Genomic DNA, 23808 nt, shown 5'->3' on the forward strand with positions numbered 1-23808 from the left:
TTTCCTTCCTCCAAGCAAAATTGAGCTTTGTGAATATTTAATACTGTTTTACATATTTTACTTTCTCTTTTGAAAGTTAAAATATAAGGTGTCATTCATATACAGTAAAATGTTCTATTTTAATATGGTTTTGCTTGTTTTCTAATTGAATCAGCTCCTGGGTTCAATGCACAAAGTTTACCTAATGGCTATCCCAGATACCCATCTTTTGGAGATGCTTCATCACACCCTTCCAGCAGACATCCTTCTGTCGGCAGCGCACGCCTCCCCTCTGTCGGTGAAGAATCAACACATCCTTTACTTGTAGCAGAGGAGCAAGTGGGTGTTTTTTTCCCTTCATACAACTTAGGTTCTACATTACTTCAGATTTTTTAGTGATTGTTCTGTGGGCTTTAACTTGTGTTTTTCAGTATCAGGTATAATGTATTCCTACAATATTTTAACTACCTCAGAAAAGTGTTTGCCTTGCATCTTTAAAATGACACTCTTTACAATGGCTTGACAAGGAATTCATATTTATATACAAATAAAGATACAGAATGTGTGTGTTTGCATAATACTCTTTTCAAAAATTTCAGTAATTATTTTTAAACATGAGTAATTGTATGTTATAATGAGAGATCCTGGTCAAAAACCTTCTTTATATGTAAGTCTTCTATTTGGCAAATAGAAATCATGGAATAATTTAGGTTAGAAGGGACCTCTAGTCCTCTAGATCAAAGCTCTAAATTAGAGAGCTGCACAGAGCCTTGTCCTGGTCATGTTTTGAATACTACAGTCAAGGGGATTCCACAGTATCTGAGCCATGTGTTCCAGTGTTTCACTACCTTTGTTGTGAAATCATTTCTCACTAATATGTAATCAGATTTTTGCCTGTTACAGCTGGTGTCAGCTGTCCCTTAGCCTTTTGCTGAACATCTCCACAAAGGGTCTGGCTCTGTCTTTGCTTTATTTGTTAGGTAGTAGTAAAACAGCTATTAGGTGGATCCTCCTCCTTCTCTTAAAATGGAACAAGGATGGTGTCCTCAGCGTCTCCTTGTATGTCACATGCTCCAGCTCCTTTCTAGTCATGGCCCTCCCCTGGACTTGCCTCAGTATGGTGATGTCTGTCTTGTACTGGGAAGCTCAGATTCAGGCTCATGAGAGCTGAATGGATGGTAACAGTAACTTTCCTTAACTTACTGGCTGTGCTATTGCTAACACAAACCAGTGCATGTTTGGTTTTCATTGCTGCAAGGGCACACTGCTCACTCACGTTCAACTTACCTGGACCCCTGAAGTTTGCTGCAAAGCTGTTTTCAATCAGTTGGTGTCTAGCCTGTACTGTACGTGCTGTTTCATACCAAGCACTGGACTTTGTATTTCCTGTGTTGAACTTGGTAAGGTTTCTATGAGGTTGGTTCTCCAGGCTGCTGAGATCCCTCTCAGTGGAAACCCTACCAGTCTGGATAGACTGAAAGCTTTCAGGGTATGTTCTCTCATCATTCAGGTTGCTGATGAAAATGATAGTCAAGTTTAATAATGTTTAAAAAGTGTTTCTTGTCACACATGAAAGCGTGTTGGTAACCAGAGCAGACTGCAGTGAACTATGTTGTGGGGAAGGATTTGTTAGGAGCCCTCACAGAAGAGCTCAGGTGTTATTGTTGGAGTTACTGAATAGTAAATGAGTTTAAAAGAATCCGTGTAGGAGTCACGTGATCCGGTAAATGACACTCCAGCTTGCAGAGCTTGACAGAGGGGTTGGCCAAGCTACATGACTGCTGCTGTAAAATACTACTTTTGCTATTTGGGTATCCATACAGAGAATTAAAATTTAGAGACGGAATCTAGTCTTTCCCATTCAGCCTTGTATTGATCCACTGTGGAAATTGGAGGGATAACCTAGGAAAGTATTTCTGCCTTTCTTATATGGTGCCAAGGCCTGCTTCTTTTTAATTCTGAGTGCCACACTTCATATGGAATTGTATATTTTTCTACTTGAGTTCCTGTTTTTAGGAGTTCCTGTTGGCTCTTGAAGAAAGAATGGACAGTTCTTCCCATAGACCTAAACTCTCTTTTTGTTGCTGGAGTAGTACACAAGGCAAGAGCCCGACAGTTGTCTTAGGTCTTTGTGGTTTCCTTTTTGGTTGAGTTTTTTTTTTTTAATTTCCCCTTTTATGGACAGTAGATTTCCTTTGCAGTGTGGAAGTTATGAACATAAACTTAGCCAAAGTAATTGTTGGTCACTGTGGTAAGGGACAGCAAAGTAGAGCTCTCACTGCTCTGCCCAGGTAAAGTAATGAACTAAGTCAGAGAAGCCCAAGGTTGCCTTGATCAGAGCCAAGCTATAGTAGACCCTGAAAAGCTAGAAGTAGAGCACAACTGAGATAAAACATCAAATAAAAATAATTATCAGTGTAAGATATAAATTCTGTTTTTTTTGTTAGAGGAACATGAATGTATAATAACAAACTTTCAGGAAAAAACCTAAAACTGACTACACCAAAATGCAAGAGGTGACTTTTGCTCTTAAACACCTGCCATCACAAGTTTTTCTTTTCAGGTATTTTGATTAGAAAAGTGGGGAGTTAAGAAGCTAATAAATTTAGAAGTGGGGGGAAGGGCACAACAGTGTTTGAATTTCCTCTTTTTTCTTTCCCTTTTAGGTGCACACTTATGTAAACACTACTGGAGTACAAGAGGAAAGAAAAAATCGATCAAGTGTGCATGTGCCACTGGAATCAAAGCTTTCAAACACTGAAACAACTAAAGTGAAAGAAGATCAGATGTGTACTGATGACAGAGATGCTCAGGTTCTCCTGGAGCCTGAAGGAGTGAAGTTTGTTTTAGGACCAACACCTGTTCAAAGGCAGTTAATGGAAAGAGAGAAACTGGAACAACTTGGGAGAGATCAAGTTAGTGGCAGCAGCACAAACAACACTGAATGGGACACTGGGTACGACAGTGATGAACGTAGAGAGACACCATCTGGTAATAAATTGGTGTATGAAAATATAAATAGGTTATCAATCCCTAGTGCCTCAGGGGTCAGGAGAGGTCGCTTGACATCAACCAGTACCTCAGACACCCAGAATATTAACAACTCTGCTCAGAGGAGAACTGCGCTGCTGAACTACGAGAACTTGCCATCCTTGCCTCCTGTTTGGGAAGCCCGCAAGCTGAGCAGAGATGAAGATGACAGTTTAGGACCAAAGACCCCGTCTCTGAATGGCTACCACAATAACCTAGATCTAATGCATAACTATGTCAATACAGAGAATGTAACAGTACCAGCAAGTGCTCATAAAGTAGAATTTCCACGACGTCGGGACTGTACCCCAACAGTCTTCAACTTTGACATTAGGCGTCCAAGTTTAGAACACAGGCAGCTCAACTATATACAGGTTGACTTGGAAGGTGGCAGTGACTCTGACAACCCTCAGACTCCAAAAACCCCCACCACTCCACTTCCGCAAACTCCAACCAGGCGCACAGAGCTGTATGCTGTGATAGACATTGAAAGAACTGCTGCTATGTCAAGCTTGCAAAAAGCACTGCCCCGAGATGATGGTACTTCTAGGAAAACTAGACATAACAGTACTGACCTGCCTATGTGAGCCTGGGGAGCATTGAATCATTTGCACCTTTTGTGAAGTTTCTAAAATTGAAGATGCGAGTACTTTGCATTTCTTAACACTAACGCCTTTTATAGACTAATAGAACTTTTTCTGCATACTTCATGTACTTGTCTAACTAAAGGGAATTAATGTAGAGCAAGTATTCATTTTAGGTAACACTATTTCATTCTACAGTAGAAGTAATTACTGCATATCAGCATCACCACCTTTCACAGTGCCTCTTTGATTAGAGTCTGAGTGACATGCCAGTTTTGAATTTATAAATATTCTGGTCTGGTGCCTATACTCATTAATGGCATTTATAACACTTTTTAAAGCCTCTTGATATGTGCATTATTAGCAGGTAAACCTAATCTTTCAATATACATATCTGACGTTCATTCCTCATTGAAGTGGTTCCTCCAGAATGAAATGTATGTAATGCGTTAATTCACTCAGTTTGACATACACAAGATATATTGGTTCATCTCAAGGAATATAAACACCATACCTTTTTTGTCTGTGGGCAAGAAGGCCTCTAATTCCTGACAGTTTCCTTAACTTGTGTGATATTTGAGAGGTCACATTGACAGTTGTTGATCAGAGCTATAAACACATCAAAAACCAGCCTTAAGCTCCTTCCACTGGAATAGAATTCCAAGTGACCTATCAAATTCCCTCTGAAATCTGACAAAATTTTTATCTCATCAGAATTTTGGGGTTTTTGTGAAGGAATTCACAGGTGGGCTGTATGAATTAAGGCTCTCTTGTAATTTCTTAGTTCAGTGTGCCTTCCTTTCTTTGCATTTGTCTGTTTCCTTTTTATTTGTTCCATAATGTCTTGTTTAAAAGTCAAAATTTTGTACATAGCTTTAATTGTTCAGGGTCATCTCTGTATTTGTCTTACTCTCTGCATTTGACAAAGAAAGACTCTTGAAGGTCAAATGGTTGTCTTTGTCCAGTGTTCTACTTTTTTATGCCTGACAGAAATATCCCAGCTCTCCAGCAGCATGCATTATTGCACAACTGGAAAGGTTTTTTATGCAGTTATTGTCTTCCTCTAAAGCATCAAACACAGGTTACACGGGAGGCAGGGTACTGGACTTAATAGTTCTTTATAGAAAGTTGTACGTTCTAGCAATGTGCATCCATAGGTGATAGTATACTTTAATTTAGAAAGATATGTAGTAAATTATCTGAAGGTAGTATTATCTATGAGCATACTTGTTTTCCTTTTGCAGTTGGTGAATTTGGTTACAGTGATGGCTGCTCAGTGTAACAGGTACATCCAGGTAGAATGTTGTTTATTGAATATGCCAGAGGCACTCTCAGAAGATTTTGTTCTGTTTTGTTTAATAATACTCTGAATAATCTTAGAATTCTGGCAGTATTGCAGGTGCACCTTGGTACTAGCAACAGAAGAGATTGCTCTTGAGCCTGTGATTGCAAAGGAACCGACACTTGTGTGAACTGGTATGATGTAAAATAACCCTTGAACTGTGAGGAAAAACATGCAAGAAAAGCCATTTGGAGATCTGAAAAAGCATTAAGGGTCTCTATGCAATATTTGAATTGAAGTTTTACAAAAGCCAAACTACAATTATTTTCTGTCTTTTGAATTGGTGTGTATTTCTGTTCCTCCAACTTTTTTCTTTGGTCTTCTCTCATTTAGTAGTGGCAGCAGTACTAGCACCTGAAATGTGTGTCTCTTGCCATACCATTAGGTGGTATCAGGCAGCCTTTTCACTCTGGCTTTCATAATTCTTTACAGACTGGTACTGAAATACCAGATGGACAAAGAACATAATTCATAGAAGCAAAAGATGGGAGTCATTTGAGACCATTGTGAGGAACTTAAAAGAGATTTTTTAAAAACCCCCTTATTAATGATTTCATGGTCAGCCTCTGCATACTCTTGTGATAGATTCGCTGACTTATGGGGAGACCTTGGTACTCGAGAAGGTAAAGACTACCTAGATGTAGGCATTTTAAAGGTCTGAAATCTCTACCTGACAGGAGGTTGTAGCCAGGTGGGGGTTGGTCTCTTCTCCCAGTCAACCAGTGACAGGACAAGAGGACATAGGCTTAAGCTGTGCCAGGTAGATGTTAGCAAGAAATTGCATTGGAATGGGCTGCCCAGGGAGGTGGTAGTATAACAAACTCCCTGGAAATGTTTAAGGAAAGACTGGGCATGGCAGTTGGTGCCATGGTCTGGTTGACAAGGTGATGTTCAGTCATAGGTTGAACTCGGTGATCTCAGAGGTCTCTTCCAAGCCTACTGATTCTGTAACTGCTCCCTCAGATCTCTACCATTGCCTCACCTTATGCTTTGGACCTCCTGGTCTATACTGAAGAGAAATTACCATGTATTGTAAAATACTTACAGGGTTAATAATACTGGTGTGATTCTCCTTCTCAGCATATAGCTCACTTAAATTTGTGAGCTGAACTAATGCTTCAGCCTGTGTTTTGAGGCAAACGTGTTGGATCTAGCTAGTTGCTTAGAAATATATGGTCCTCATCTGTATAGTTGGGACTAATTAACTGGACCCTTAAAACACATCTGTGAGGCAGGGACATAATAATATTCTTAACTGCTAAATAGGGAAGCAGAGGCTTTGCGTAGATCATAAGTGACCTGGTGAAATTTCAGCAACCAGCCATATCCCTCCTTAGTTCCAGTGCACTGTCCTATGCATTTATTCTGAATAGTCTCAGATAAAAAGAATGGTCTGAGCAATTTTTTTATATTGTTGCAAGTTTCACAATGTTTTCTTAGCTCTGGTCCCCAAAGTTGAGAACATACTGAAATTTCAACTGTCTGTAGCCTTAATTATATTAACAAGTCTGACATATTTTCCAGGACTACTTTTTTAACCTGTTATGTTTTACAGGTGGGATAATGCTTTCTTGTTTTGTGTACGCTGCAAACATCCTGGGTAGTCCCTGTCACTCACACGACTCATCTTTAGCATTCCTTATTTTCTGCCCCTTGAAGTAGATGCAGTTGCAATGCACTTTACCCTTTGAGACTTGGTAAATATTTTTTCAATTCAGTCTCTTTTAAAGGCTGTGATGTTAGATTTAGTGTCTGTAATCTAGGATTCAGTTTTCAGCTGAAATCTCTCCATGGTATTTAGATCATATTTATTTTGGGGCCACAGGTGTATAGACAGAGAAACTAGAAATATGTAACCATTTTCTTTAGTAAATGTGGCATGTTAAGTTTACATAAACTAGGTCCTGTAAAAATGGTAGCATCTCCATCAATTCTACTTTTCATCTGTAACGTGCAGTCAGTTGCTGCCCTTCAAACACATTTGACAAGGGGAAACCTTCAACTGTAGGTATTCCTTTAGTGCAATGATTTGGGAAAGACATACATTACCGTATTTTTTAAACAAGGAAACTGAGTTGTTAAAGGACACAAAAAAAGTGACCAAAAGTACATAATAAAGATCGTGCTAGAATACAGGGAGTGAGAATTTATTCCATTGTTATATCAGGAAAAGAATCTTTTCCTCAAAATTATGTCAGAAGGAGGACCAATTGTTTTAAATTTTGTGGTGTTTTTTGCTGACTTCCTAAAACAATATTGATAAAAACCATTCTAAAAACCTTGATAGTCATTAGAACATGTTTTGTTTCCCCCAATAAGTATGTTTTCCATGTGACAGGGGTTGAATCTGGTGGTGTGCATTGAAGCACTATTCCTATTAAAGTCTTCAGAGTTCTTATAGAAAATATAAGTGTTGAAGTAAAAATTTCATATAAAGAATTGATAACATGTCCTCCCCCCCTCAATGTTTGGATATTTTTGTGTGTTTGCACCTCTGACTAGGGCTTGGGTGTAAAAAGGATCATGGAAATGTGTAAACTGTACAAAGTCCAAACCAATGTCAAAACAGGGCTGCTTTTTATAGGTGACAGACCAGCAGCTGATTTTGCTGGTTTTATAACACTGTGTATTGGCTCAAAATCTGGCTGTTCTTGTTTTTGTTTTATATTTAACCACTTCTCAATGAGAGAGATTCAGGAGAAAGCAGATTGTTCTTATTCGTTGTTGGTGAAGTAAAAATGGAAATTCTGATTAATGTCAGTTATTATTTTGAGCATATAATGATGTATCTGATTTGGACATCTATTCCTAAGCAGTATTCCTCGCTTCATGTAAGGTGAGATCAATGGTGAAATTCCATTTCTGCACTGTACTAATTTATTTAATGGCTGCAAATAAGATGAAACTAATGGAATAGGAACTAGTAGTGGACTTAAAGCTGAAATTCTCCTATTTCCCCTAAAGGAGTTTGGTCCTTCATTGTGATAGATAGAGTTAGGTATTTTTGGAATTTAATGATATGATCTTTCCCATCTCTTCTTTGAGGTAGCAATTCAGGCATTTATATTTGATAGTATTTACTTAATATAAACCTAAGTTCATTTATTATATCTTTATTTTTAATTCATATACACTCCAAGAAAAAAAAAATCCAGAAGAAATTCCACCACAAAAAACTGCGTTAAGATGGAGTCTGGTTTGCTGATGTCCTTCTTACAAAGCATATGAAAAAGGAAGTCATATGGAGATTCTTTTGCAATCTATAGGAATTACTTCCTCTTTTGGACAAGATAAGTGAATCAGAAGGAAAAAAAGGAGCAACTTAGCATCTGCAACTCTGACCATGTATACATTATTTCTTGTACTGTGCTGTAAGGTATGTGACTAAGTCTGTCAGATGTCTTATGAGGATATTTTCCTAACACGGTGTTTACTCCAGATTAACGCAGTATTTTGTTTGGAAGTATGTAGGTGTACAGACAGAACATGAGAAATAAGGTTGATGAAACAAGTGTTGGACATTTCTATATTTTTATATATAATGAAGGGCATTTTTTAAATTTTTCTTGCAGTTTTAGTAATTCTTTAGTGTGGTAATATACATATATTGTGACAATGTTTTCCGCTATATCCATTTCTTTGGTGTAATGCTATTTTATGTAGCAAATATGTGTATATACAAAGGAAAAAATGTAAAAACTACGATTAAAAAAATAGGCTCAAGCCCTTCAGAACAGGGACAGTCTTCCTCTGTGTCTGCAAAGTACTAAATGCCTTGAGGTCCCAGCCAGAGCTCCAGTCTGAGACCTGTAGTGACCGAATTGCCAAGTAAGGAGCGTGGGGGAAGCAGCTCCTCTGCTTTCCAAGAGAAGCCTTAGTATAAAAGGTGCCCTGAAGCTCACCCTGCCAATTCCTGGTGCTGGGGTTGTGCTGTGTACGGCTGTTCCCAACACCACCTGCTGAGCGACCCAGAGAGCCCAGAGTCCAGCTATCCTTTGCTCTGGTCCTTCCCTTTGGCAGTAGGAAAGGAAGTCTGACAAGGAGCTTTGATGTCATCAGGAAGTCTTCCTTGTTAGCAGGGTGACCCTTCCAGAGCTTGTTCGGTCTGCATGCAGTGTCCTTTGAAGCCGATCAAATGATTCATGTTGACTTCAAGGGCCACTGGATGAGCTCCTGCAAGATCAAGTTTTGCTGACGTAACAGCTCTGTTACTCCAGAGGACCTGGTTGATCAAGTTCTTCAGGAATGGTCTAAAGAGATGTAAAAATATAAATATATTTAATTACATGTACTGAAAAATCCTATTTGTTGTGGTCAGAGTTCAGATAATTATGGGAATTTTGATTTCTTAGCCATACTTGCATATATATTGCTTTAACTATTGTGTATGAAAGAGGAAGTGATTCTAAAATGTGTGAAAGATCAGGATTACACCTGTTTTTTAATGGTCATGTTATTTAGGAATGGATGTCAGCAAATTTAACTCCATAATAATGCAGTTTTTTTGCATTGGAATATGTGTGTATATCATACACCCACATTTTATATATAATATATTATATATTTGGTACTAACGTTGTATTTTGAAACTTTGCCAAATTGCGAACACAGATGTTCTCACTTGTAAGACTTTGGTACTTATTAACTGAATGTATAAGAAATACTCTGGTATGAGAGGAAAGAGTGTTGTATGGTGTCCCACAGTCCAGATGGCTCGACCAGCAGGCACGTTGCCTTTGTCACGCCTCGCTTCATTGCAGCATCACCTTTGGTCTCCTGGAAAGCAGTCTGTGTCCCAGCCAAACCGCAGGCCAGCTGCACACCACGCTAGCGTCAAAGCTGACTGGTAGTAGTGATAAAATAGTCACCAGTGTGCCACAAATGCATTTATTAAATGCAGAAATAGACATTTCTACAAAGGCCAAAATCTTACGTTGTATGTTCCTTTCTTGTCATTACATTGTATCATATTGTAAGATTATTGTATGTCCTAATTTGCATTATAAAATGTTTTTCCTACTTAAAGGCATAAATATAGCAACTTTGTATAAAGGTAGCTTTCTAGATTTTTATTTCTTTTATATAAAAAAAGTCTAAACAGTGGGAGTACCATTGCCAAATTGTTTATAAAATTTCAAGTAATTTTCCCTGTTCAGTGAATTTGTTTTTACAAACATTCCATATTTCTTATACTATGCAGAAAGAGTGTATTTTTATGCCATTCCACATTAATCTTAAAAAAATAATTTCCCTTCTTTTAAGCTGTCATTATTGAGAAAGCTTACCAAATGTGCATTTTTTAAAAAAATGTGTTATGTATTATGAAAACATTTTTCCCCTTACCAGTGCCAACTTCATTTGGAAAAAAAAAAAAAATTGTAGCATGGCAATAAACTATTGATTTTACATTAAAAGTTGTCTGTGGATTACTTCAGTAGTTTGCAGTGTTAGTGTCACTGTGTTGTGTTTTGTTTGTATAATCTTTTTTGCTTTCCTTTAACTCATTGCTTCAGGTACCTCTCTCTGCTCTCCTCCCTGCCTTCATATTCCACTCATTACTCAACAGTAAAAAAAAATCCCCCCAAACTGATCATGGTGATCTGAAGTCTGTAAATCCATCTCCAAGATTGTGTTTCATTTCTGCTGGTTTTCTGTCCCATCTTTGTCATGCATGTAGATTGAGATTTTTTTTAAATGAAATTTTTTAAATAAGGCACTTTTTCCCTTCACATACAGTGCAACTTGAGAAATTGCCCTTGGCACAACAGAGGTGAGGGTACTGCACAGCTGAGAGAGGAAGGAGCCCAGAACCAGCCCTGCTGCTGCGTTCTTCCTGCTCTGGTGTCACTACTTTTTACACATTATAAATCATAGCCTAGCAGTGGCCAAAAGCCCCTTAAACCACATCGACTGATTTGCTGTAGTTTTTCTGTGAGCATTGGCTCTTTCAAAGGCCATTAACTTGGATAAATCTGAGGCACTTTACAATCCTTTTTCTCCCAGCTCACCACAGTAGCAACAAATGTGAATTAAAATGAATTATTACCTCAGTGCAAATCTTTATGAATGCTGTGATTCTGAAAAAGAAGCTGTTTACATTGTTTTAGTTGGATTATTTGCCCTAGACAAAACTTACATAGTTTTCTGCGTAACTATGAGGAAAACTAAAGATATTTAAATTAAATTAGTAGTCTAGTTTTTGGAACAGAGTTGTGGAAGGAAGTGTATCTAACTCTGTGAAGAAAATAGAACAAAAAGCCTAATGTACGCAAGAAATAATACTAACACATAATTTTAAGTATTGACATACTTAAAATTAGCAAGACAGGTAGTTGGCAGAGTTTTAGTGATGTTCTTTTTTGCTGTCTCCATTGGAATGGATTTCTGTCTTTGGCCAATTTAAATCTAGAACAAACAACTTTGCATATATGCCAAGAATTTAATATCTGGCAGCAAGAAGAGAGATACCAGCTGGAATTAATTCTTGAGGATGAGTCATACAAAATAATACATGTTTTGGTTTTCTTTTCTTTATATGATCAGGTAAACGGGCTTTGTGTGTAGAGGAAAAGCTGTGACAAAGCAGGGTTTGGGTGTTGTCTCACACTGGCAAAGCTACCAGGGGCATAGTTACTAATTTTTCTGTATTGAAATGCAAAATGGTACTGAGTAGTTCGTGCTGCAGATCTCCTGTTCACTGCTTTTAACTGCAGACGTGGTCTATGAGCAGCCATCTGGGATGGTCTGTCAAGCGCACTGGAAGCCCGAAGCAGTAGCTAAAAATGCTTTTGATCTGTCTGAGAATTGACCTCCAGGAATATCACAGAACGGCAGAATCATAAAATAGTTTGAGTTGGAAGGGGCCTAAAAAACCATCTAGCTTCAAACCCCCTGCCATGGGCAGGGACACCTTCCACTAGACCGGGTTGCTCAGAGCCCCATCCATGCTCGTCTTGGACACTGCCAGGAATGGGACACCCACGCTTCCTTGGGGCAACCTGTTCCAGTGCCTCTGCACCCCCGGTAAGGAATTTCTTCCCAGCAGGTCTCCGATTCACAGAACCCAGGCCGGGGCCGCGCAGCCGCTGAGGGCGCCGGGCGCGGGGGCCGGACCGCGGCTCCCAGAACGCCGGGCGCCGCCGGAAGGGGCGGCCGCTCTGACGCCCGTTCCGGTGGAGCTCGTGGGGGGCTGCGGCGCGGCGCTGTTTCTCTGCTGAAGGAGGCGGCGGACGGCGGGTCCCGGCGGTACCGGCACCATGGTGAGCGGCGGGGCGGCGGTGGCTGGGGCCGGGGGTGCGGCGAGGCCGGGTGGAGCCGCGCTCCGCGCGGGCGCGCGTGCGAGGCCTGGAGGCCGCGCCCTTCCCTTTCCCCGCGCTGTGCCGGGGGTGGGGGGTGGCGGGGGGCCCCGAAGGTTCTGGAGCCGGGGCGGGGCCGGGCGCGCGCGGGGCGACCCCTCCCGCCCCCGCCTTGAGTGCCGGGGGCCGCGATACGGATGTTTGGCTATTTGATCCTTGTTCTTTAAGGCCTTGGGTGCTTTGCAATGTTGGTCCTTAAAGGCGTATATTGGTAACTGGTGTAATTAATTTGCATTGATGTGCAAAAAAAAACCACCAAAAAATCAGCATAGGTATTAAAATGCTAACGCTTCAGCGTGGTCAATAAATAGAGGTTTTTTTAGTTCCTGCTGGTTGTGCCTGCCCTCGGGTCGCATGGAAGGCCGGTTCGTCGGGCCGAGCAGCAGTGCAGGCGCAGCCATGAGTGGTGTGCTGGTAGGGGCTGGGGGCGTGTGCACCGCCAGCTCTGCGCGCAGCTGCCCTCGCTCTTGTAATCCCTTCTCAGGACTATGGGACTGCAAGGCAGATTTTTAAGAACTGTGACTATTTCTTAAATATATCTTTTATCACAACAAAATGGGGTATGGGAGTAATTTTATTAATAAAAACGTTGTTTAGGTTGTTAGTGTGAGGGATTTTTAAAACTCATAGTTTTATTGAAGCTAGAATAATATCCTTATGTTATCTGTGTTTCAGGCATCCATTTCCCTTGCTCCTGTCAACATTTTCAAGGCAGGTGCAGATGAAGAGAAGGCAGAAACAGCTCGGTTGGTAAGTTTAATTCTCTAAGAAACTGGTAGTATCTGAGGTAATTAAACTTTTGTCTTTTCTACTACTAAAAATACTTTCACCATATCATGATATGGAACTTTTGTCTCTAACTGGCTTTCCTTGTTGCACGTCTGTGAACAGAAGAGAGGAGGAGTGTTGGTTATACTGAAAATTAGAGAAACTCTTCATTGTCAAAATCAAAGTAACTCTACTGGCGCTCAGAAGATTGGTGTTTTATTGGGAGGCATTTTTTCTGTCTTTGAGACAGACTTATGGTTTCTGTGAGAATTAAGTATATTTGTTCTGGTTATCAAAATATAGCAGTTAAGAAATTTGGACACAGCCTCCACTGAAAGAGGTGGAAGGGTTGGTTAAAATGTCCTCTTGAAAGCTACGTGATAGTGTATAATTTGTGTATTACAGTAGAAATAAATTGTTCCCTGAGGTATGTTTATTTTCATTTCAGTCGTCCTTTGTTGGTGCCATTGCCATTGGTGACCTAGTCAAGAGCACGCTGGGCCCTAAAGGCATGGTAAGACAGCTGCAGGCTCTCAGTAGTCATACCTGTTAATTTAGCTTTAATAGTTACAGTGCGTTTTCAAGCAGTGTTTGAAATCTCACGTCTTGTAGGACAAGATTCTTTTAAGTACCGGAAGAGACAGCTCTGTGACAGTTACCAACGATGGTGCAACCATCCTGAAAGCTATTGGAGTTGACAATCCAGCTGCCAAGGTCTTGGTTGGTGAGTTCTTACAGGCTTGATATTTCTTAGTTTGTAACTCTGTTACAGAGTTTTTATTTGTTCTTAGAAAACTGTTTGTGAAATACTGTGAAAAATTGAAGGGGGGGAGTAGAAATCCTGAAATAAGGAGGGCAGGGTACTGCAAGAGTTGTGGAGTTTTGCAAAAGTAAAATTGAGGTGTATGCTGCTCTTCAAAACTGTTCTGATGTCTTCTTTTCCTGCAACCATGGTTTGTCCCAGGAGTCAGAAGGGACAAAAGACAGCTGTGTGCCCCTCTTTTTTCAGTGGGAAAATACGAGGCAACAGAGGTTCTCTGGTTCTCCCAGATTTAAATCTCTGTCACTCAGTGAGCACTGTACTTCTGGACAGAGTTTACCTCTGTGATCAACTGTCATACTGTGTCAGTGGTCCAGTTCTGGTGACAAGCAGGAGCCTGAACAATTGGGTGTCAGATTTCCTAATGATATTATGTTTGCTGGGTCCCAGTTTACCAGCAGTTCATGCAGCAGACCTGGTTATTGTAGTCTCTGATCCTGTATCTGTACCTTAGAGCTTCTGTCCAGCTGTACTTCCTTCTGATAACCATCTTTAGGACTGGGAAAAGAGGGGAGCATCTTGACCATCACCAGGCTGAAACTGGTGTCTAGGTTGCAAATAAAGAGCAAGAATTTGAAGGATGCTGAATTTCATTTGCATCTCGTGTTTTTCTGCGGTTGTTTTTTGGAGTTCCCTCTTTATGCAAAGAGTAAGATCTGTTTCTCTCCTCCTAATGCATGAGAAAAATAGCATTAATACTATGTTTTCCTTCTTCAGATATGTCAAAGGTTCAAGATGATGAAGTTGGTGATGGAACTACATCTGTCACAGTGTTGGCAGCTGAATTACTGAGGGTGATGTATTACATTTTTTCAGGTGTTTGTTTGCCAGTGTGGTTGTCTGTCTGATACCACCAGTAGGAGGTGTGTTACCCTACGCTTTTGAAAAGGGCTCCCAAAGCATAGGAAGGAATAGCTTGCTCTTTTACTGTTGAAATTGGTAGGGGGGGGGAAAAAACAACCCTTAGGTATTGCATCATCATTTTTTGGGTATTATTTTAGACTATTATTCCTTATATTATTTTTTATAAACTCTCAAGTATTTTAAGTTGACTCTTACAGGTCACTTCCTGGCTATTGCACTGTGCAGTGTGCAGCTCTGCTTAGTTGTGAGGCTCAGTCCTCTGAAATCCCTTTCCATAACATTAAAGAGGAAATTATTGCTAAATTCTGTTCTTTGCTCAAGACCTGAATTCATGGTGTTCCTTTAAACTGTGTATGGGGTTTTTGTTTATGTAAAATTCTACATTGCCAAACTCTAAACTTGAAATTACTGTGAAAGGGACATGAGAAGTGAGTAATTCTTGCTAGCAGAGTGGTGTCAGAAAGTCTGATCATCTCAAGTCCGGGAACTGGGATCAAGAGCATCTTCAGGAATGATCCATCAGCTTACCAAGTTCCCTCAGAAAAATGAAGATAGTTATTTTTCAACTACACTTTAAGTTGCATTCATAAATGAACGTGTCTTTTCTAGTAAGTGTAACCGTACATTTGGGGGGGAAATAATATTGATTTCATTTAAATAGGAGGCAGAATTACTGATTGCGAGGAAGATTCATCCTCAGACCATCATTGCAGGCTGGAGAGCAGCCACAAAGGCTTCAAGAGAGGCGCTTTTGAAAGCAGCTGTGGATCATGGGTTAGTAATGTCCATTTGCTCTTCACGAAAAACTACTCAAGATCAAAACATCAGTGCGAATTACAGTCCAGTGGTAAATTCTTCACTCTTATTAAAGTATAGCGAAGGCTGAGCTAATGATTTTTAACAGTTGAGAAAAAAATACTGGGGTTTATTTCAAGTGAATTACAGAAGCTTTTTGATACTCAACATTACTTACAATGTGCAGAAATGAAATACAAGCAGTAATTTGCTCCCTGGAACAAAAATCTGAAGTGTTACTTCAGATTTCACACTCCCGTTTAAAATGTAACAATTTCCCTTGCCTGGCACTTTGAGAGCACAAACTTTCTAAAGCTGAATGCGAAAATTCTACCAAAACCTGTATTTCAAAGAGAAGGTTGTGTTCTGGGACAGTGGAGGGATTTTGTGCAGCATTCCTCAAAACAGAATACGGTACATATAGGCACAGGCTAGAGGAAGTGAACAAAGACTCATGGTGGTAGCTAGTGGTAGGGCTTTCAGACTTTCCACTTTAACTGAACTGTCTTTATTGTAGTAATGATGAAGTGAAGTTCCGTGAAGACTTGATGAACATTGCGGGAACAACTCTTTCATCAAAATTACTTACTCACCATAAGGATCACTTTGTCAAGCTAGCTGTAGAAGCTGTTCTTAGGTTGAAAGGTTCTGGTAACTTGGAAGCTATCCATGTCATTAAGAAACTTGGTGGGAGTTTGGCTGATTCCTACTTAGATGAAGGTAAGTCTTTGAGTGTTGACTGTGTATGCACTTAAGAAATAAAGCTGCTGAAAGTTACACATCTATGTAAATTTGTTATAGGAAACAGTACTGTGTTATCATTAAATTGAATACTAAAGATGAGGGGATTTTGTTATAGTTATGAATTGTACTCCTTTTTTAATTGGAAGTTTTACACAACCTTTCTGTTACTATAGGCTTTTTACTTGACAAGAAGATTGGTGTAAATCAACCAAAAAGAATTGAAAATGCAAAGATTCTTATTGCAAATACTGGTATGGATACAGACAAGATTAAGGTATGTGACAGAACTACTGTTGAGATACAGTGTTTCTGTTAATGGAGTTTTGAGAATGATCTCTCTTTTCTTTCATTTAGATTTTTGGCTCTCGTGTTAGAGTGGACTCCACAGCAAAAGTGGCAGAAATAGAGCAGGCAGAAAAAGAAAAAATGAAGGAGAAAGTGGATCGTATTCTTAAACACGGAATTAATTGCTTTATTAACAGGTATGTATTTTCTTGAGAAAAGGGGAGAGTTACGTTGCTTCCCATGTTGTTCTAGTTCACTCTGCTGGAATAGGCAGTTAAGTGCCCAGCAGGCACTTAGGATCACAGGACTTAAGACATATGGCTGCCTGTGCTTAGTGTGATAGTGTTTCTTCAGAGGAAGGTTTGCTTCTGTGTTGTGTAACATTCCATGTGTGGCAGGTGCCTCATGCATTGACTGCTTTAGTAGCTTTCAGAAATCTATCCTGTGTCCATGCTACTGAGAATCTGGTGTCTTTTGTTACTCTGTTATTTTCAAAGGTTTGTTCTGTGTGTGATGGGGAGATGTGTTTTAATTTTAGGCAGCTGATCTACAACTACCCTGAACAGCTCTTTGGAGCTGCTGGTGTCATGGCTATTGAACATGCAGACTTTGCTGGTGTAGAACGTCTGGCTCTTGTCACAGGTGTGTAGAGTATCATCTTGTATGGAACTTGGAGGGGCACATTATTTGTTTGATTGTTAGTAAACATTAAACTTACTTGAACATTGCTTCTTTTTCTCCAGCGTCTTTGAATAAAGGATCATAATGGAAAACATGGGATATAATTTAGCAAGTTAGTGCCAGTTAGTAATTTTCTTTCGTATTTTAAAAACATTTTTAGTTAAGTTCCTGCTTGATAAGATTTTGAAATGTTTGTTTTCTAAGGAAAAGGTGAAACTTAGCAATAAAAGAAGAACTCAACAAATTAATACTAATAGTTCTTGATTCTGTGATAATTACACTTTGTTCTACATGGCTGTTGTTCAGTTGTAGTGGTAGAAAAGACTCAAGAGCCATCCTTTGTTAAAAATGTGGGATTGAGTTGTCGACTTGAGGTGGACCTCAAATGACATGAACAACCTGGATATTCTGAGTAGTGGTCAGCATAAATGTGATTCTAGTAACTAATGAAAATGAAATCTCTGGAATGCTACAGATAATTCTCGTTGCTGAAGTTAGAGATAGTTAACTGGAACATCATAGTTGATTCTGAAAGTGATCAGGAGGATGAAGTAGTTTTGCAGGAGAAAGGAAAAGACACTGACTTACTTATCTTAGCAAAACTGAAGTAGCAATTGTATATAACTGTCAGTAGGCACATTGACAAAGGCAAATGTGTGATTGAGAGGAGCATTGCTTTTATTCTGAATTCAAAGCAAGCTTTCTAAGCAGAGCAAATGGGCCTTACCGGACCACACTGGCTTGAATAGTATAGCTGAAAAAAGGACAAGTTTTTAATATGCACAAACTCTCTGCTACATATCTTGGTTTTCCTTGTAGTGCTGCAACTACACAGTGCTGCAAGCTACTGTGGAATAACTGAGCATGCATTGGTAATGCAAAGAGTTTTCTAACAGGAATAGGAAAGAACTAGAACAAAGTTCTGTTCAAAGACATTTTAGTCTTTGTAGTACCTATTTTGTTGACAATATGGCAGTTTACAAATTGTGCACAGTATTGCTGCTACAGCATGGAATGAGACTTGTGATGCAGGAGAATGGTGGCCACTGGTTCTCAGCCATCATCAGGCAGGCAAAGTGAATACTGTCACAAGCTCAAGTTTTAAAGCAGAAGAGACTTCATTTAGTATTCTCTAAGTATTTAATTAGTAAATACTGTGAAAACTTTAAACATACTGACAATTTAATGCTAGCAAAGATGAATGTTTATTCTGCTATTAGACACAACTCGAAAGCATTGTAGTCCTTGTGATGTGAAACAAAACATAGGTGTTTTAGGGATTTATCAGCATTGGTTAAAGGTTTCTGGTGCCATATGCTGACATGAGAAAATCTTGGCTTATCAGTATTGTTAATTTAAATTTATTTTGGGGCAATTACAAAGATGATTTTTTTCACATCCCCTCCCCGTCCCCTCTTGGTTAGACATTCCCTGAAAGGATGCTTTCGTTGTGAGCTCTGATTGCTTTATGATCTTACACTTGTAGGTGGTGAAATTGCATCAACCTTTGATCACCCTGAGCTAGTAAAACTAGGAAGCTGCAAGCTTATTGAAGAAGTCATGATTGGAGAAGATAAACTCATTCATTTCTCTGGAGTAGCAATGGGTAAGTGTTTTGTCACTAATGGTGTATGGTAACGTTCGTTACTGTAACCCTCTGCTAATGCTGTTCAGTTTCCAGCGAGGCATAGGAATTTTGTAATGATTCATGTCACTGTTTTTATTAAAGTCTTGCTTTTCAGTAAAAATCCTACACAGTTTCATGGTTGAAACTGTGTATGTTTCATGTTACACAAATGAACATACAATCATTTTTAAAGATGGGAACCAAGACTTCTGCTTTGGGAGATTAAATTGACAAGAAAAGTAGCAATATATCATACATAAAGAGCTTTGAGAGCTTGTTCTAGTAAATACCAATACTCTCTTAAGTTTCCAAGGAGTTTTGAGGTGATATTAATTTTCTGTTAAATTAAATAAGGTGTTGTGGAACCAAAGCAATAGCACTGTGTACATTATTTCATCCTATCTTTGAAATGTCATCATGCTTGCTTTTGCTCCCAAAATTAAGTAATACAAAACTTGTCTGCAGTGATAGCAAAACCATTTAAAATGCTTTGTGATAGCCCATTTTTGTGTCCTGGATTCTCTTTTTAATCCTTTTGCATTTGTGCTTTCCAGGTGAAGCTTGCACCATAGTTTTGCGTGGAGCCACACAGCAGATTCTAGATGAAGCAGAGAGGTCTTTGCATGATGCTCTCTGTGTCCTGGCCCAGACTGTGAAGGACACAAGAACTGTGTATGGTGGAGGTGAATGTCAGATTCTTTGTATATGACACACATTTTGTATTACTGTACATCAGATCTATAACATCTGTATGTCTTCAATGAATAGGTTGTTCAGAGATGCTGATGGCTAATGCTGTTGCAGAACTTGCTGTCAGAACACCTGGCAAAGAGTCTGTTGCAATGGAGTCCTTTGCTAAGGCTTTACGAATGGTAGGTTTATTTAATCAGTTTGCTGGATTAAGAGACAAAGCTTCATGAAGTTTACTAACTTGTGACATCAGATAATTGCTTCACTTTAAAAGTTTTGGTTTTCTGAAATAAAAAAGTGAAGTTTAGCAGCACATCTTGGATAAACAAAGGGGGAATTTTGTTTTTTGTCTTAGGAAAAAGTACTGGTGTTTTAATAATTCTGCATGTTACAGAATTGTGGAGGTTTATATGCTAGCCCTCCTCTAATTGGTTCTTGTTCACCTTACCTGCTAGTTTAAAGTGGTGCAGAAATAGTACATTAAAATCTCATCTTATGTAGTTGATGACTGATTTAGAAAAGAGCGACCCTTCTGTTCCATTGATGCTCTAGTGCTTTTTGGGTGTATTCATACTCCAGTAATATCTACAAGTTTCTAGTCTTGGGTTGTAGATTGCATCTTAGTGGGAAATAAGAGTGTCACAAGAAACATTAATAGAATTGTGCTAACAGGCTGTCAGTTTGAGAAGAAATTTACTTTCTGCAATTTAAATTAGGCAAAACCTTTCTCTAAGAAAATTAATTTCAAGAGCATAGTAACACGTGACCTCTTCAGTCAGCACGTGCAAGTTTGCACTGCTGTCACAGAAACAGTGAACAGAATGATCAGGTGGTTAATGTGCTTACCAGCAGGCTTGTGCTGTTTAAATGGAAACATTTCTTTAGTTGTAGTCTGAAATGATAAACTACAAGATTCTTTTTTTTCTTCTGTCCATGTAAAATGAACTGATAAATCTGCTAACATACTTCTGTCCTCTTAGATACTTTCTTACACCAGGATCTTGAAATTCTTGGAAAAGTAGTTTGGATTTTTTACTTTTTTATATCTTCTGAACACAGTAACAGATCATCTGCCATGTTTCTGAAGCATCTTTTTGAAATTCAGTTGTAAACTTAAAACATTGAAGTATGTTTCATGTTTACTAGGGATCAGTCCCTGTGTTAAGTAAAAACAACCTGTGTTTATCCCCTTAGATCCCAACAATAATAGCTGATAATGCTGGCTATGACAGCGCTGATTTGGTTGCTCAGCTGAGAGCTGCTCATAGTGAAGGGAAGACTACTTATGGACTGGGTAAGGGGCTCAGTTTTGCTTCTGTGTTTGAATTACTGTTTGGCAGGTCCATTAGGCTCATTAAAGTTGTTCACATATGTCTGTCACATATAATCAGCTGGGAGAACTGAGTATGTTGATTTGTTTGCTTTGCATAGAACTTGGGTGTACAGCACTATGTTCCTTTTCTGTTCGACCAGGCTTTTGACATTGGAGTGAAAACCTTTGTTTTTGAAGTGGATGGTTTACACCTCTAAAAACCACTTTCCTTACACTGAATCTAGTTATAAGAAGCTTAAAAAGAAAAACATTGTTTTAAAACCAGCAACCTGCTAAAAACCCAGCAGAACCAAGCACATCTTTCCCCTATCTCCCCCCCCCCCGCAAAAAACAACCAAACGACAACCAGAGTTGTGGAGAAGAATCTTGAAGTTAATATATCTAAGGGAATAGTGTGGAGAGTCCTGTTGGGATCTTGTCTCCTTATCACAATGTATAAAATTTTTATCATTAATTGTCTGTATGTAATTGTAACATTAGGCTTAAATCAGGAGTCCTGAGGTAAAAGACTTTATTTAATACTTCCCTTACTATCAGTGTAGTTCATCTGAGCATGTAAGTTACTATGCTCTCAGCTTCTTGTAATTGCCTTAAAAAAAAGCCAAGTTAAAAAAACAAAACCAAAAAAACACCTCTTAATGTATTTCTTCTTCCAGATATGAAAGAGGGTGTCATTGGAGACATGTCAGTTTTGGGAGTAACAGAAAGTTTCCAGGTCAAGAGACAAGTTTTGCTGAGTGCAGCTGAAGCAGCAGAAATGATTCTTCGTGTAGATGACATCATTAAAGCAGCACCAAGGTATGACCAGAGTATCTGCATGGTCACTCACAGTGGTGTAGAGTAAACCTCCTTCTGTGGAAGAGTAGTGGTGCAGAAAAGTCTTGTTCTAAAAATACTTCATTTGAAATGGAGCCTGACATCTCACATGCTGATATTCATATTAGATAATTTTACTGCATTAGCTAGCAGTATTGTCAGGCCTTTAGAGCCATGAGCAAACTTAAATTGCTGTGCCTGAGTAATGCCTAGTTAATCTTAGGTCACCAGCTACTTGTGTATAGCACTCAAACATCTGCACAAGTAGCTGACCAAAATGTAAGGGATCATGCTTTCTTTTTTTCTTTTGGCAAGAGTTGTAGTGAAATGTCCAGCTGCTTCTGAGATAGAGTCTGCAGCTGAAACAGAAACATGTTTGTTAAAAGGTTTGAGAAGAATTGCTGCTGTTAGGCAGGTTATCCCATGGGTGCCTGCTACCAGGTAGTTTTCAGTGCTTTTTGAATCACAGGATTTTTTTTGCCATGGTCATAGGTGGTGTGTTAGCTTTGAGGTGATACTGCTTTTTGTGCTGTGAGATAAAGATGTCACTGAATGCAAAATACCAACTAAAGATTAAAAATAAGGGTGGATGGGAAGGGGCTGGTGGACATCAGCATGGTGGGAATTTTCTGATTTTTCTTTTTCTCCCCAGAAAACGTGTACCAGACCATCGCCCCTGTTAAATTTTCTTCAGTTCCTGAGGATGTGTGGACCAGATCTCACCTAGTAAATTTTTTTAATGGTCTAGTTTTTGTGAGGTTATGGAACAGAAGCTTGAGACAAATGTCTCCATCAATGGCACTGTCTTCAGTTGGTTTTTACTTACTGGAGCTTTTATGTGTTGTGGGGAAGAATTCACTTTCAGGGGTGTATAAACCAAGGGTTTTATACAACCCTATTCATTCTGTTCCTTCCAGGTTCCACTTAAAATACACAGAAATAAAAAGCTAAAAATAAATAATTCAGATTCCCCCAAGTTGTATTTCTTTCTGTACAACCAGGAAGGGCAGATCCATTAGGACTGCTGCGGTGCACATCCTCAGGCCTCAGATGCTTCAGGGAGTGACTAAGCCCTCATGGCTCACTGGTTCGTGTTGGCCTGCTGTGTTAGTGTAAGTGGTGTATTCCGGTCCTGGCTGCATAGGTTTTGAGTTGGGGTTTTAGAAATAGGCTCTGAAGTTAGATGATATCTTTTTCTAGGGATTACTGGAGTATTACTCTTTTTTTTTTTTTTTTTTTTAATGATGGAAGAGAGAGAGCGGAAGAGGAACCTCAGTCAATTCCCAGAACTACAACTAAGTGATTTTACAGCTTTTTACACCACAGATTTTACATTCTGCTGAGGGGAGTTGAGAGGAACATGGAGTTTGGGAGAGATAACATTGTGGACCAAACAGTCTGAGTGTTGATCTCTAAAGTACTGCGCTGACTTTAGGAACACTTACAATAGAGGGCACTTAGCAGTAGAGGGCACTTAGCAGAAAACGAGCCAGGCTCCATGACATTCACTTCCTGCCCTTTCTGCCCTGCCCTTTTCATGTCGGTTGTAGCCTGTCTTTATTCACTTTCCCATTCTAGTAGTTACTGCAAAGGCAACATGTTTCTTAACTGGACTGCTTTCTTTGTGTGTAGGTTGTAAGGAAGCCTCTGATGCCTGCAGAAGTCTGCATGCAGATTTATGATGACTATAAGCACAGACAAGCAGGGGCCCTGTCTGTGTGGGGGCCCAGAATGATGCCTGCAAGGCCTTGTGACCTTTCTGGCCCTTGCAAGTATAGTAAAGCACCTGGCAAACACCAGGGCAAGTCTGCCAAAGCAGAAAGATTAAATTGAAGTAAGCAAGTATATGTGCAAACATTTTTCTCCCTTAGATTTCATAAAATGAAGGGAATCTGCTTAGAGAATCCTCCCCTTAACTCTTGACAGAGACTCTTCAGCTCTCCAGAAGTGACGGGACTGGAGAGAGCTGAGTGAAACACAAACCACTGCTGAGCAAGTGAAAGTACACTCTTCCCCATCCCCTCAGCTAAAGACAGTACCAGCTCAGTTTTATGGGATATAAAACGTTGACCTTGGATATTAAAAAAGCTTTGTC

General features: G+C 39.5%; 2 protein-coding genes across 3 annotated transcripts in view; both read left to right on the top strand.

Moving 5' to 3' along the window:
* Window positions 1-10349, top strand: part of FRS2 (fibroblast growth factor receptor substrate 2) — a 54489-nt gene extending 44140 nt beyond the window's left edge. For both annotated transcript variants that reach the window (XM_068998872.1, XM_068998866.1), the window contains exons 6-7: window positions 155-318; window positions 2646-10349. In XM_068998872.1, the coding sequence (XP_068854973.1) occupies window positions 155-318; window positions 2646-3596 (1115 nt within the window). In that variant the 3' untranslated portion in view covers window positions 3597-10349. The remainder of the gene's footprint in view (window positions 1-154; window positions 319-2645) is intronic.
* Window positions 10350-12086: 1737 nt separating this feature from the next.
* On the top strand, window positions 12087-22674 carry CCT2 (chaperonin containing TCP1 subunit 2). The gene is made up of 16 exons (XM_068998879.1): window positions 12087-12194; window positions 12966-13040; window positions 13507-13572; window positions 13671-13782; window positions 14596-14672; window positions 15404-15516; window positions 16055-16257; window positions 16455-16555; window positions 16636-16763; window positions 17105-17208; window positions 18734-18853; window positions 19429-19557; window positions 19643-19746; window positions 20759-20858; window positions 21554-21695; window positions 22366-22674. Exons 1-16 carry the CDS (start codon window positions 12192-12194, stop codon window positions 22394-22396), a joined length of 1608 nt encoding a protein of 535 aa, XP_068854980.1. The 5' UTR covers window positions 12087-12191; the 3' UTR covers window positions 22397-22674.
* The last annotated feature ends 1134 nt before the right edge of the window (window positions 22675-23808 follow it).

The sequence above is a fragment of the Aphelocoma coerulescens genome, chromosome 1A (genome assembly GCF_041296385.1).
Source record: "Aphelocoma coerulescens isolate FSJ_1873_10779 chromosome 1A, UR_Acoe_1.0, whole genome shotgun sequence".
NCBI classification, from domain to species: Eukaryota; Metazoa; Chordata; class Aves; order Passeriformes; family Corvidae; genus Aphelocoma; species Aphelocoma coerulescens.

Coding starts and splice junctions, on each gene's coding strand:
- CCT2 (XM_068998879.1), top strand. Junction 13,783..14,595: donor AGCTGCCAAGGTCTTGGTTG/GTGAGTTCTTAC, acceptor TTCCTTCTTCAG/ATATGTCAAAGGTTCAAGAT. Junction 18,854..19,428: donor TTTCTCTGGAGTAGCAATGG/GTAAGTGTTTTG, acceptor TGTGCTTTCCAG/GTGAAGCTTGCACCATAGTT.